This window comes from Cervus elaphus, chromosome 13 (genome assembly GCF_910594005.1).
Source record: "Cervus elaphus chromosome 13, mCerEla1.1, whole genome shotgun sequence".
NCBI classification, from domain to species: domain Eukaryota; kingdom Metazoa; phylum Chordata; class Mammalia; order Artiodactyla; family Cervidae; genus Cervus; species Cervus elaphus.
In genome coordinates, this window is record NC_057827.1 from 71,885,748 (window position 1) to 71,895,548 (window position 9,801).

Sequence of the window (9,801 nt, forward strand, 5' to 3'; positions counted from 1 at the left end):
AGTGTCCATGCCTACCCGCTCAGCCTGGGCTGGGTGAGGCGGCCTGTCCTGGGGGCTCCATGCAGGTGGGTTTTCCTTCTGAGGCTGCTAGCAGCCCCCGGGCCACAGGGACTGCAGTGCTGCCCCCTGTAGGGGGGCCAGCTGGCGTCTATGAGCAAGGACAGCTGAGAGCAGGAGGCAGGAAGGCGTGGCTCTGGGGAGTGGCGGGAGGCCCCAGTTCAGTCAGTTCAGTCTCTCAGTCATGTCCCGCTCTGCGACCCCATGGACTGCAGCACACCAGGCCTCCCTGTCCATCACCATCTCTCTGAGCTTGCTCAAACTCATGTCCATCGAGTCGGTGACGCCCTCCAACCATCTCATCCTCTGTCGTCCTTTTCTCCTCCCGCCTTCAGTCTTTCCCAGGATCAGGGTCTTTTCCAAGGAGTCAGTTCTTCACATCAGTTTGTCAGAATATTGGGTCTTCAGCTTCAGCATCAGTCCTCCAATGAATATTCAGGACTGATTTCTTTTAGGATGGACTGGTTGGATCTCCTTGCAGTCCAAGAGACTCTCCAGAGTCTTCTCCAACATGCAGGTACTGAGGCGGGGCCGGTCAGGGAGGCGTGGCTCTTGTGGGTGGTGGGAGGCCTAGGGAGCATCTCCTCCCCGGTGGGGCCCGCCTTCCCCCGACGAGCCCCTCCCAGCCGGTCCAGGGCTCCTGGGGCACTCACCAGTCACTGTCATCAGTCCCACTCTTGATACTTGCTGCTTGGTCCAGGTTTCTTTGGTTCTTCCCCAGAGACAGGGGAAGCTATCCTCTATTTTAGACGCTACTTCTGCTTTCAGTTTCAGAATCGACTAATACCAAATAAGTGTTTTCCATTGGGCTGCTTCAGGTCAAGAACCATGACAATACTGCCTCTGCCTCCCCTCCCTCCTCCCAAAGCCCTGGATGAACCCAAAGCCTCTGACTTTGCTCAGCGGGACTTTGCAATGGCTAATCCACAGCAGCCCACTTTCTCCAGCTTCTTCTCCCAGTTGGGGGATGAGCCAGGTGGGCGGAGAAGAACCTTGTCTCTCAAGAGCTTTGGTGGAAGGGTGGCCTTTCACCATGGGGTGCTGTCTCTGGTCCACTTGCTACCTCAGGTACGGGAGGGAGCAGGTGGGCCAAAGGAGGCTTTGCCAAGGTTCTGAGGAGGTACCCCTGTGTTCTAAGCATGTAAACCCAGGCATCTGCCAGCCCTGATCAGGAGAGGCGGGGAAGAGTCCTGCCCCTGGACAGGGTAGGGCACCTCTTCCGCCTGCACTGGGCTCTGCAGGCAGGGGTCGGTGGGAGGTGGGAGGACCCTGGGGAGGTTAGGAGGGTCTTCACCCATGAATGCTGGCATTGAATCTCCCAAGCAGACCCAGTGGTCCCTGGGCTCCCACTTCCTGGAGCCATTGTGGGGCCAGGAGAGTGTTTCCAGAACCTTCCATCGCTGAGTTTTAGAACCCAGTTTGAGTCTGAGGATTTTAAAACCTTTACCCAAGAACTGTGGAAAAAGAGGAGAGCCAATCTAGATTCTAGCGCTGAGTCTGCAGAGCCTGGAGGCCTTGGGCACCAGGCTGGCCCCCTGGGGGGTGTGTCCTCACGGAGGCCAGACACACCCAGCACTTGAGCACACTCACTCTTGCATACACGTGCATGACGTTCACCTCAGAAACAGCCAGAGGTCACCCAAGGGTGAGAAGTGTCTGTCTGGGTCTCTGCTCTGTCCTGAGGCTGGACGTGGAAGGCACCCACCCTGCCCAGCTGCCAGAGGACAGTGGGTCTGCCACGTGTGGCAGACCACTCCATTAGCCCCCCACCCGACGTGAATAGTCCTCGACTGGGAGTAGTCCTCGACCACCCTCAATCCAGTTTGGGTTTGGCAAAAGCGAAGGTAGCTAAGAGATGAGGAAAACCTCAGTGTTCAAGAGCACTGATTTGGAGAAAACCCAAATAAAGTTGCCCCTAAAGGGATTGTTAACACTGGGACGAGCAACTTTGGGTCAAGACCCAGTTGCTGACTCAGGTCTCTCCTGACCAGTCTCAGGCTCAGTTTGGGCTCTTAGGAATACAAAATATTACAGGACATCTATGTATGGTTTTCAAGATTTATTTCAGAGTGCTGGTCAGCGGCCTATCGAAGAGACCTGGTGTGAGAAGGCTGACCCTCCTGATACCTGCCCCCACCCCTGTCTGCCACAGACTTCAGCTTTGCTGTCTATCACTGATTCCTTCTCAGAAGTTTCTCCTACCTCCCCTGCAGTTGTGCAGGGGTCAGGAGGCTGGTTTACACAGGTTTTACGGTTTCTTCCTTAATTTTGCTGGTCTGGATAGTTTTTACATTTGTGGCCACACCAAAGAGCAGTGCAGCTGTCAAGGCATACAGGCGAGCGAACACCAGTCTCAGATAGATGAGAATTGTTTCGTCATATGGTACTGACCGAAATAGATTCGGAGGGGGTCCGCTGTCTGCACTCCCTCCCTTACCCATGGTTTTGCAAAGCGGAGGTGCCCAGCCCACGTGGCAATGGCAGTGGTCTTCACTGTTGCAAACTCCTCTGAAGCTGCATTTCTGAGGGGGACACGTATACTCTATTTTACTCACAGAACTATTGCAGAACGTGTTTAAACAGTACATTCCATCACCACAGAGGGTACCCTCTCTCACTCGGCCAACATCAACGGTTCCTGTCCCACGGTGTAGGTCCAGACCAAAACACAAGAACCCTGATAAATGAGTTTGATGAAATGCAACGTGTTCCTGCAGCCGAGGGAGAGAAGTGACGTTGGTGCACTGCAGCCTTCCACAAAGCTGATCCTCAATCCTACAAGCTATATAGCCGAGAGAGGTAGGAATTCTTCTACAGTGTCCAAATCGGTTGGCTCCTCTGTTTAGAATATAGCATGAATTCGGAGCATTGAAAGCCCCTCTACCAAAGATTTCTTTGCAATGCACATTGCGGTCAGTGCAACTTCCATTAAAGCAGTAGCCCTCTTCACCGCATGGGGTTCCATCTTGCATAAAAACATCTTTAGGGCAGGTCTTGCTTACCCCACGGCAGTACTCAGGAAGGTCACATATACTCTGGATGGGTCTGCAGAGCATCCCGGGCTTGGAGAATGTGCAGTTTGTGCAGCAGGCTTCTGCATCACAGTTACTTCTAGCAGTCCAGGAACAGAGGCTGTCACAGCATGGGTTGTTATAGCACTCCTTGAAGGAGCCACAGTCGCATTGCTCCCCACTTTCCACTTCTCCATTTCCACAACGTTCATTTGTTATTGATTTATTGTAATATGCCAGCCTCGGGTCAAACATACAATCGCTTGTCACACCCGTGTATACACGTGTTAAATGCATGTAGGAGCAGTTACTGAAAGCATCTGTCAGTGACTGGTAGACATTCATAATGCAGGTGGTCCTTCTCTGGCAAACACAGTTATCGCTGTCATAATACAGACCAATACTTCTGCCGAGTAGGAAGCACACATAGAGAGCCACACGTAGGATAGATTTCCCTGATGTAGCCATTGCAATCAAATTATTTCCGTGGCAGAAACTATTAATGTTTGGCATAGCGGCACCATCTGGTGGTTCAACTGTATTAAAGACTATGCCAGTATGTGATCTATAAAAACGACTTAGGAATGTTTCATAGAAGTTGAAGTATGGACTGTTTTGTCTGAGAGACTCAGTGTTGACTGGGTCCATAACATCAAAAACGTGTAGGACGCTAATATAAAACCTCATCTCAAGACCACGATAAACGGCATCAATGATATTGCCCACCTCTACCATGTACTGAGCAGCTGTTGACACATTGTTTACGGTTCGGTAAAATGCATTAGTAGACTGAACTAGTGCTTTAATATGTGCTACATGGAAGAAAAACAGCTTACTAGACAATCGGGGGCCTGCAGTGATGTTTGCTGGAGAGAGCAGAGGGTCCCTTTCCTCCTCATACCCCGGTCTGTGCATCCGTCCCATTACATTGGTGTCTACCACCATCTGAGAAACAGCGTGCTCAAACTTTTGAGAATGCTTGAGGGGGCTGATTTCGTAGGTAAGGTCATCCAACTTCATATAACCCTGGAGACCCCCGTAGCACGTGTTCATGGTGACCATGGAGAAAGGGGTCTCCTCCAGGTAGCCAAAGTAGTAACAGTCTTCAGGGACGAAGGGGTGGTCCGTCTGCAGGACTCCTTGGTCATCCTGAGTCATCATCAGGTACCCAGGCCAAAAGAGCCTCTTGCGCCGCATGCGGATAAGGTGCCTCTGTCCCCCAAAGCGCAGGCTGTAGGAGAGCCAGCCCAGCACCTGGGCCCCCTTGCCTTGGTGCGGCTCCTTCCTGGGAATCACCACCTCCGTGGAGATGTAGCGCCATGAGGGGCGGTCCGGAGAGCACTGGACAGCGGCCAGCACTGCCCAGAGCCCGAGCAGCCAGAGGGCTGCCCTCAGGGTGACCCCGCCCTCGGCCAGCATGGGGGCGCTGCTCAGGGTGTCGGCCAGCGAGGACAGAGAAGGGGAGGCCCCGCAGAGGAGCCAGGCCTGAGCCGCGTGCTGAGGCCACTGCCGCCCGAGGAGACACTGAGGGAGAACAAAGGGTGCCTGGGCTGCCAGCCCCACCCTGGCGGGTCATCTGCAGAGACGGCGTCACAGTCACCGGGCGAGGCCCTGGGGGAGCCTGGTCATCAGACCAGCGGGGCTGAGCAGGGGCGGGCGGAGGGCGGGTCCACGAGGGTGACATGGCAGGGGCAGGGCAGGGGAGCGGAGGCCTGTCTCCACCCCACACGTCCAGCCCTTCTTCCAGCGGTCTGCACGCCCGACGTACACCTGCACCGCGGCTCATGACCCCGCTCTGCCCGCGGGGGCTGCCAGGCCCCCTCCTGCGCAGTCCTCTGTTCCTCCCGGTGAGCACCACTTCCTTCTACTTTGGCGATTGGAACCAGACACTGCTCACGTCACGTTCATAGGTGCTGAAAATGTCTTAAAAGTTCATAATTGCATGTGTCTCATTCTGGTTAGCAGGTAGGTCACTTGCAAACCGTGTGTTCCTCGTGGTTTTTGCTTGGAAGCTTCTTTTAGGCCCCCTGAAGAGCAGGCTCCCCACTCTCCTCTGGGACGCTCTCTGTGATTCTTGCTGACCCGGCTGGTGAGACCAGAAGCCAGGCCTGACTGTGAGACCCGGGTTCCCTTCTTATCCTTCTGTAAGGCTCTTTCCTGGCAGGGGATGGTTTTCGCCTGTGCCTCTGTGGACCCAGGGGGCCTGCTGGTACCCAAGGGGAGCGAGGAAATATTTCAGGCATTTTTACACAAGTTTGTAGCCGTCCACAGAGGACAGAAACTCACTCACAGGGCAGAATCAAAAGCAAGATTTATCTTTCATCTCTAATATGAGAACTCTGTATTAACAGAGGGTGCCCCCTGCTGCATTTTGCTCATGGGGCCATGTCGCTTTTTGCCTTCTTGTCTTGGGAGAGAACAAGTCGGATCTGGTTCCTTCCCTTTCACGTCTGTGTTCTGTTGCCTTGACTGCAAGCTGCTCGCTACAGGGAGGTGGCCCATGGTGTACGGAGTGGCTGTCTCCTGAACCCTGCCCCCTTGCCCCAGTATCAGCTCACAGGAAACCCTTGGCCAAGCCCCGCTGGGCATGGCTGCAGGGGATGAGAACCGGAGCCCTCCCTGCAGAATCCAGCGGGAAGCAGGGAGTGTCTGCAGCAGCCTGTGGCCTGTAGCACTCTACCTCCTCACCTCCCGGTCCCTGCACCATACGAGGAACTAGAGTGAAACCCCAGGCGAGACGACTCAGGAGGACCCTCGCTGGCCCTCTGCTCTGTCCGCTGGCTCTGCCAGTGAGGCTGCGACTCGTGACCCGACTCCCGGCCCTGGGCGGATCGGCCTGCCGTGAGGCCAGCCGAGCGGAAGGAGCTCGGGCTCCGGGATGTCTCTGGGCCCTGCTGCTCCGCAGCCCTGCCCCTTTCCTCTTGGCTCTGAATTCTGTGTCCGTCTGCTGTCATCCTGGGGGAGTTACAGACTCCTTCACGTCCTCCTCACCATTTGCAGAAACGGTCAAAGGGAGTACTTCCTGCAGGCGGGAAAGGTGTTTGCTTTCACCTGCTGGATCCTGTAGAGGACGGCGCGCTGCGTCTGCCTTCAGGCCTGTGCAGCAGCGGCTGTTGCGGCGGAGGCGCGTGCCAGGGAGGCTGTCAGCTCTCCCTGCCCACGGGAAGGTCCGTCTCTGATTTCCGGGCCTGGTGTTTTTGGTTGCAGGAACACCGGATGTGGGTTGTGTGAGGGCTGGCAGCCTGTGTGCTCCTGGGAAGTTCTGTGATGATAACTGGGCAGGTGCTCTGGCAGCCCTGTGGTATCTGAGTCCCTGAGACGTGCAATTGGAGGAAAGCTTCAGTGCATGTGGCTACATGGGGCATAACCAGCTACTGCGTTTCCTGCACGTGTGGTTACAGAAGCTGTCATTACGCAGAATTTGGGGTTGCTGGGGTGAGGTTGGGTTGAGGGGACTAGTCCTGTAGAACCTTTCTTTGGCTGCAGGGATCCTGTAAAAGGCAGCTGGTCCCCCTCCCCAGAGGGGGTGATCGAGAGGGTGCTCGTGACCTCCAAGGATCAAAGTGCTGGCCCAGAGGGCTTGCCCCCGGTTGGCTGACCCCTGAGCAGAGACGCTGTGAGGGAGGCATCGTCAGGAGCAGATGCAGTGTGGGCAGTGCACGGGTGCCAGGGTGGCCTCGTGGGGGTCCTGGCCTGGCCCATCGAGGCAGGGCCGTGGGGCGCCCGCAAAGCAGCCTGCCCGCTGCCTGATGGACTAGGGGATTGTGTAATGCAACTTTTCCAAGAGGCGGACATTGTTCCAGGACTGCTGTGGCCACCGCTTCTACCGGCCAGGGTTGGCCATGGGGTTCCACCACCCACTGACCTTTCGCCTCCCTCCTTTCCCTGGACATGGCCAGAGCCAGAGCGGAGGAGGATGGGGGTCCATCGGGGCGTGTCTCACACACCCACCGGGAGCTGGCCCCTCCGGCTCCCACAGGACAGCACGCATGGGAACAGAGACACTTGCATGTTGCCCCAGACTGCATTTCAGGAGGCAGGGTGGGCTTCGTCATCCCTCCATCGTCCCACCACCCAGGCTGCTATTGAGGAGACAGAATGACCTGTGAGCAGTGTGGAGGGGCCCTTGGGGTGGGGAGGGCCTCTCGGCCCACTCTGGTGTGCGTCAGACAGAGCTTCTGGGGTGGGGTGGGGGTCTGGAACCCCGTGCTTGTAGCAAGACCTGTGCTCTCTGTGGGACCACTCCCCTTCTGTGAAGGTCACAGTGCAGTGGACTTTCAGGAGACTGAGGGTCCGTCCCCACAGGTATGGAGGGGACATGTCTGAGAGCTTCAGGACCGGAGAAAATCCAGACCCTCCCTAAGAGCTGTCCTCACCCCCAGGGCCACTGTTTGGCCATACGGTTAGAATGGCTAAAACTCACCAGTCTTGCGATGCCCACTGCTGACCAGTGAGGAAGACAATGGAAAAGCTCGTCATTGTTGTGGAAAGAAGGTTGACCAGTCAGTCAGCTCGGCAGGCGGTGTGGCAGTTTCGAAGAAAGGTAGCATGGTTTTACCCTTTTCATGCTATTTGTGAGGTTCTCGTGGCAAGGACCCTGGAATGGGTTGCCATTTTCCATAAAGAAGGCTGAGCAGCAAAGAGTTGATGCTTTTGAACTGTGCTGCTGGAGAAGACTCTTGAGAGTCCCTTGAACAGCAGGGAGATCAAACCAGTCAATCCTAAAGGAGATCAACCCTGGATAGTCATTGGAAGGAATGATGCTGAAGCTCCGCTACTTTAGCCTCCTGATGTGAAGAGCTGACTCATTGGAAAAGACCCAGATCCTGAGAAAGATTGAGGCCACAAGGAGAAAGGGGCGGCAGAGAAAGAGGTGGTTAGATAGCATCACCAACTCAGCGGACATGAGTTTGAGCAAACTCCAAGAGGTAGTGGAGGACAAGTGGCCTGGCGTGCTGCAGTTCACGGAGCTGACTTAGCGACTGAGCAATATCTGCAGCTTTATCCTGAGATCGGCAAGCATGCTTCTCGGTGTCTTCCTGAGTGACCTGAGGCGCGTCCACACAGTGCACACAAACGGCTGGAGTAGCTTCACCCATGACTGCTGAGACTGGAGGCACGCACGGCGTCCTTTCCCAGAGAAAGAGCGGGCCGCCTGTGGGCCACACACGCAGGGGAAGAGTAGAAGAAAGAGCAATCGAACCCTGAAGGGTCATCTAGGAATCTGTTCTTTTCAGTGGATGGAAACTTCATGTGTCATGAAACCAACCATTTGACACCAAACAGTTGAGCAGCCACCTCCTCTCTCCGGGCCCTGAAGGCTCCCATCAGCCCTCTCAGTGGCTGCCTGCTCCTCACTGGTCATGTCACTGACTCGGAGAAGCCTTGCTCTCCTTCAATGTGAAAAAGCTGCTCCATCTGTGAACTCAGGTGTCTGTGCACTAGGTGGTGCGCGCGGCAAGGAACCCGCCTGTCAGTGCAGGAGATGGAGGAGGGGAGGGCTCCGTGAAGCACAGGCTGAATCAAGGTTGTTAGGAGAAGTAAGATCCCTGGGTCGGGAAGATACCCTGCCCAAGGAAATGGCAACCCTCTCCAGTGTTCTTGCCTGAAAAATCCCATGGACAGAGAAGCCTGGTGGGATACAGCCCTGGGGGTCTCAGAGAGTCAGGTACAACTGAACACGCATGGAGTCTCATTTCTTCCTGTGGTTCATGTTTTGTCTTATGTTTTGTAGTTTTCAGGGCACATGTCTCTCCTTGCCTTGGTTAAATTTATTGCCAGGCATTTAATTCTTTTTGATGCAATTTTAATGGAACAGTTTCTTAATTTCCTTTCTGGAATGTCCATGGCTGGTGTGAAAGAACCTTACATGCATTTGGCGAAGTGAGAGAAAGCAGTCTTAAAGGCCTACATATGGTATGAGTTCATTTATAGGCTGTTCTGGAAAGGGGAAAACTATAGTCAGGACAGGGCTTCCCAGGTGGTGCAGTGGTAAGGAATCTGCTTGCTAAGGTAGGAGACACAAGAGACGTGGGAAACACGGGTTCAGTCCCTGGGTGGAAAAGATCCTCTGAGGGAGGAAATGGCAACCCACTCCAAGATTCTTGCCTGGAAAATCCCATGGACAGAGAAGCCTGGTGGGCTACAGTCCAGGGGGTCTGAACGAGTCAGACCCAAAGGAGCACCCGTACACACACACACATAAGATAAACCTGTCAGCGGATCCAGGAATTGAAGGGAGGGCACTGGACGGGTGAAGCGTAGGTGATTGTTAGGGGTGGTGAAGCTATGCTGTATGACCTGGGACGGTGGACCCACGACATCATGCCCTTGTCAAAAATCGCGGAGCTTGTTGGCATGAAGGATGAACCTAACATGCACATGTACAACATCATTTAGGAGGTCCTGATTCTCAGGATGAAATATAGACTGTAAACAATGTCTACTGACATTACACAGCTTACAACAGCATGCTGAAGGTGGTGGGCTCTGTGGGAACTTTCCCAACATGTGGGGTCTGTCAGGCTGAGGGTGGAGGAGTGCTCACCGGGCTGAGCCTCGACAATGACCCCGTGTGTCCTCGCGGACAGTGCTGACCACTCAGAACACTGCGTGTGCATCCTGGGACCCGAGCACTAGGTACCAGATGGCACGTGATGGGAACCAGGCTTCTCGCTGTTGCGTGGGCAGTTCCAGATGCCAGGGAGGACGGCTAGAGAGGTCCGTGAAGCTT

The 9,801-nt window shown here is 55.0% G+C and overlaps 1 protein-coding gene across 1 annotated transcript; it reads right to left on the reverse strand.

The window, feature by feature from the left end:
- Positions 1 to 915: 915 nt before the first annotated feature.
- LOC122706445 (disintegrin and metalloproteinase domain-containing protein 20-like) lies at positions 916 to 4,639 on the reverse strand. The gene has a single exon (XM_043921573.1). It carries the CDS (start codon positions 4,485 to 4,487, stop codon positions 2,295 to 2,297), a length of 2,193 nt encoding a protein of 730 aa, XP_043777508.1. The 5' UTR covers positions 4,488 to 4,639; the 3' UTR covers positions 916 to 2,294.
- Between the last annotated feature and the right edge of the window lie 5,162 nt (positions 4,640 to 9,801).

Excerpts from the sequence above, each read along its gene's own strand:
- LOC122706445 (XM_043921573.1), bottom strand. The coding sequence starts at position 4,487 with ATGCTGGCCGAGGGCGGGGTCACCCTGAGGGCAGCCCTCTGGCTGCTC.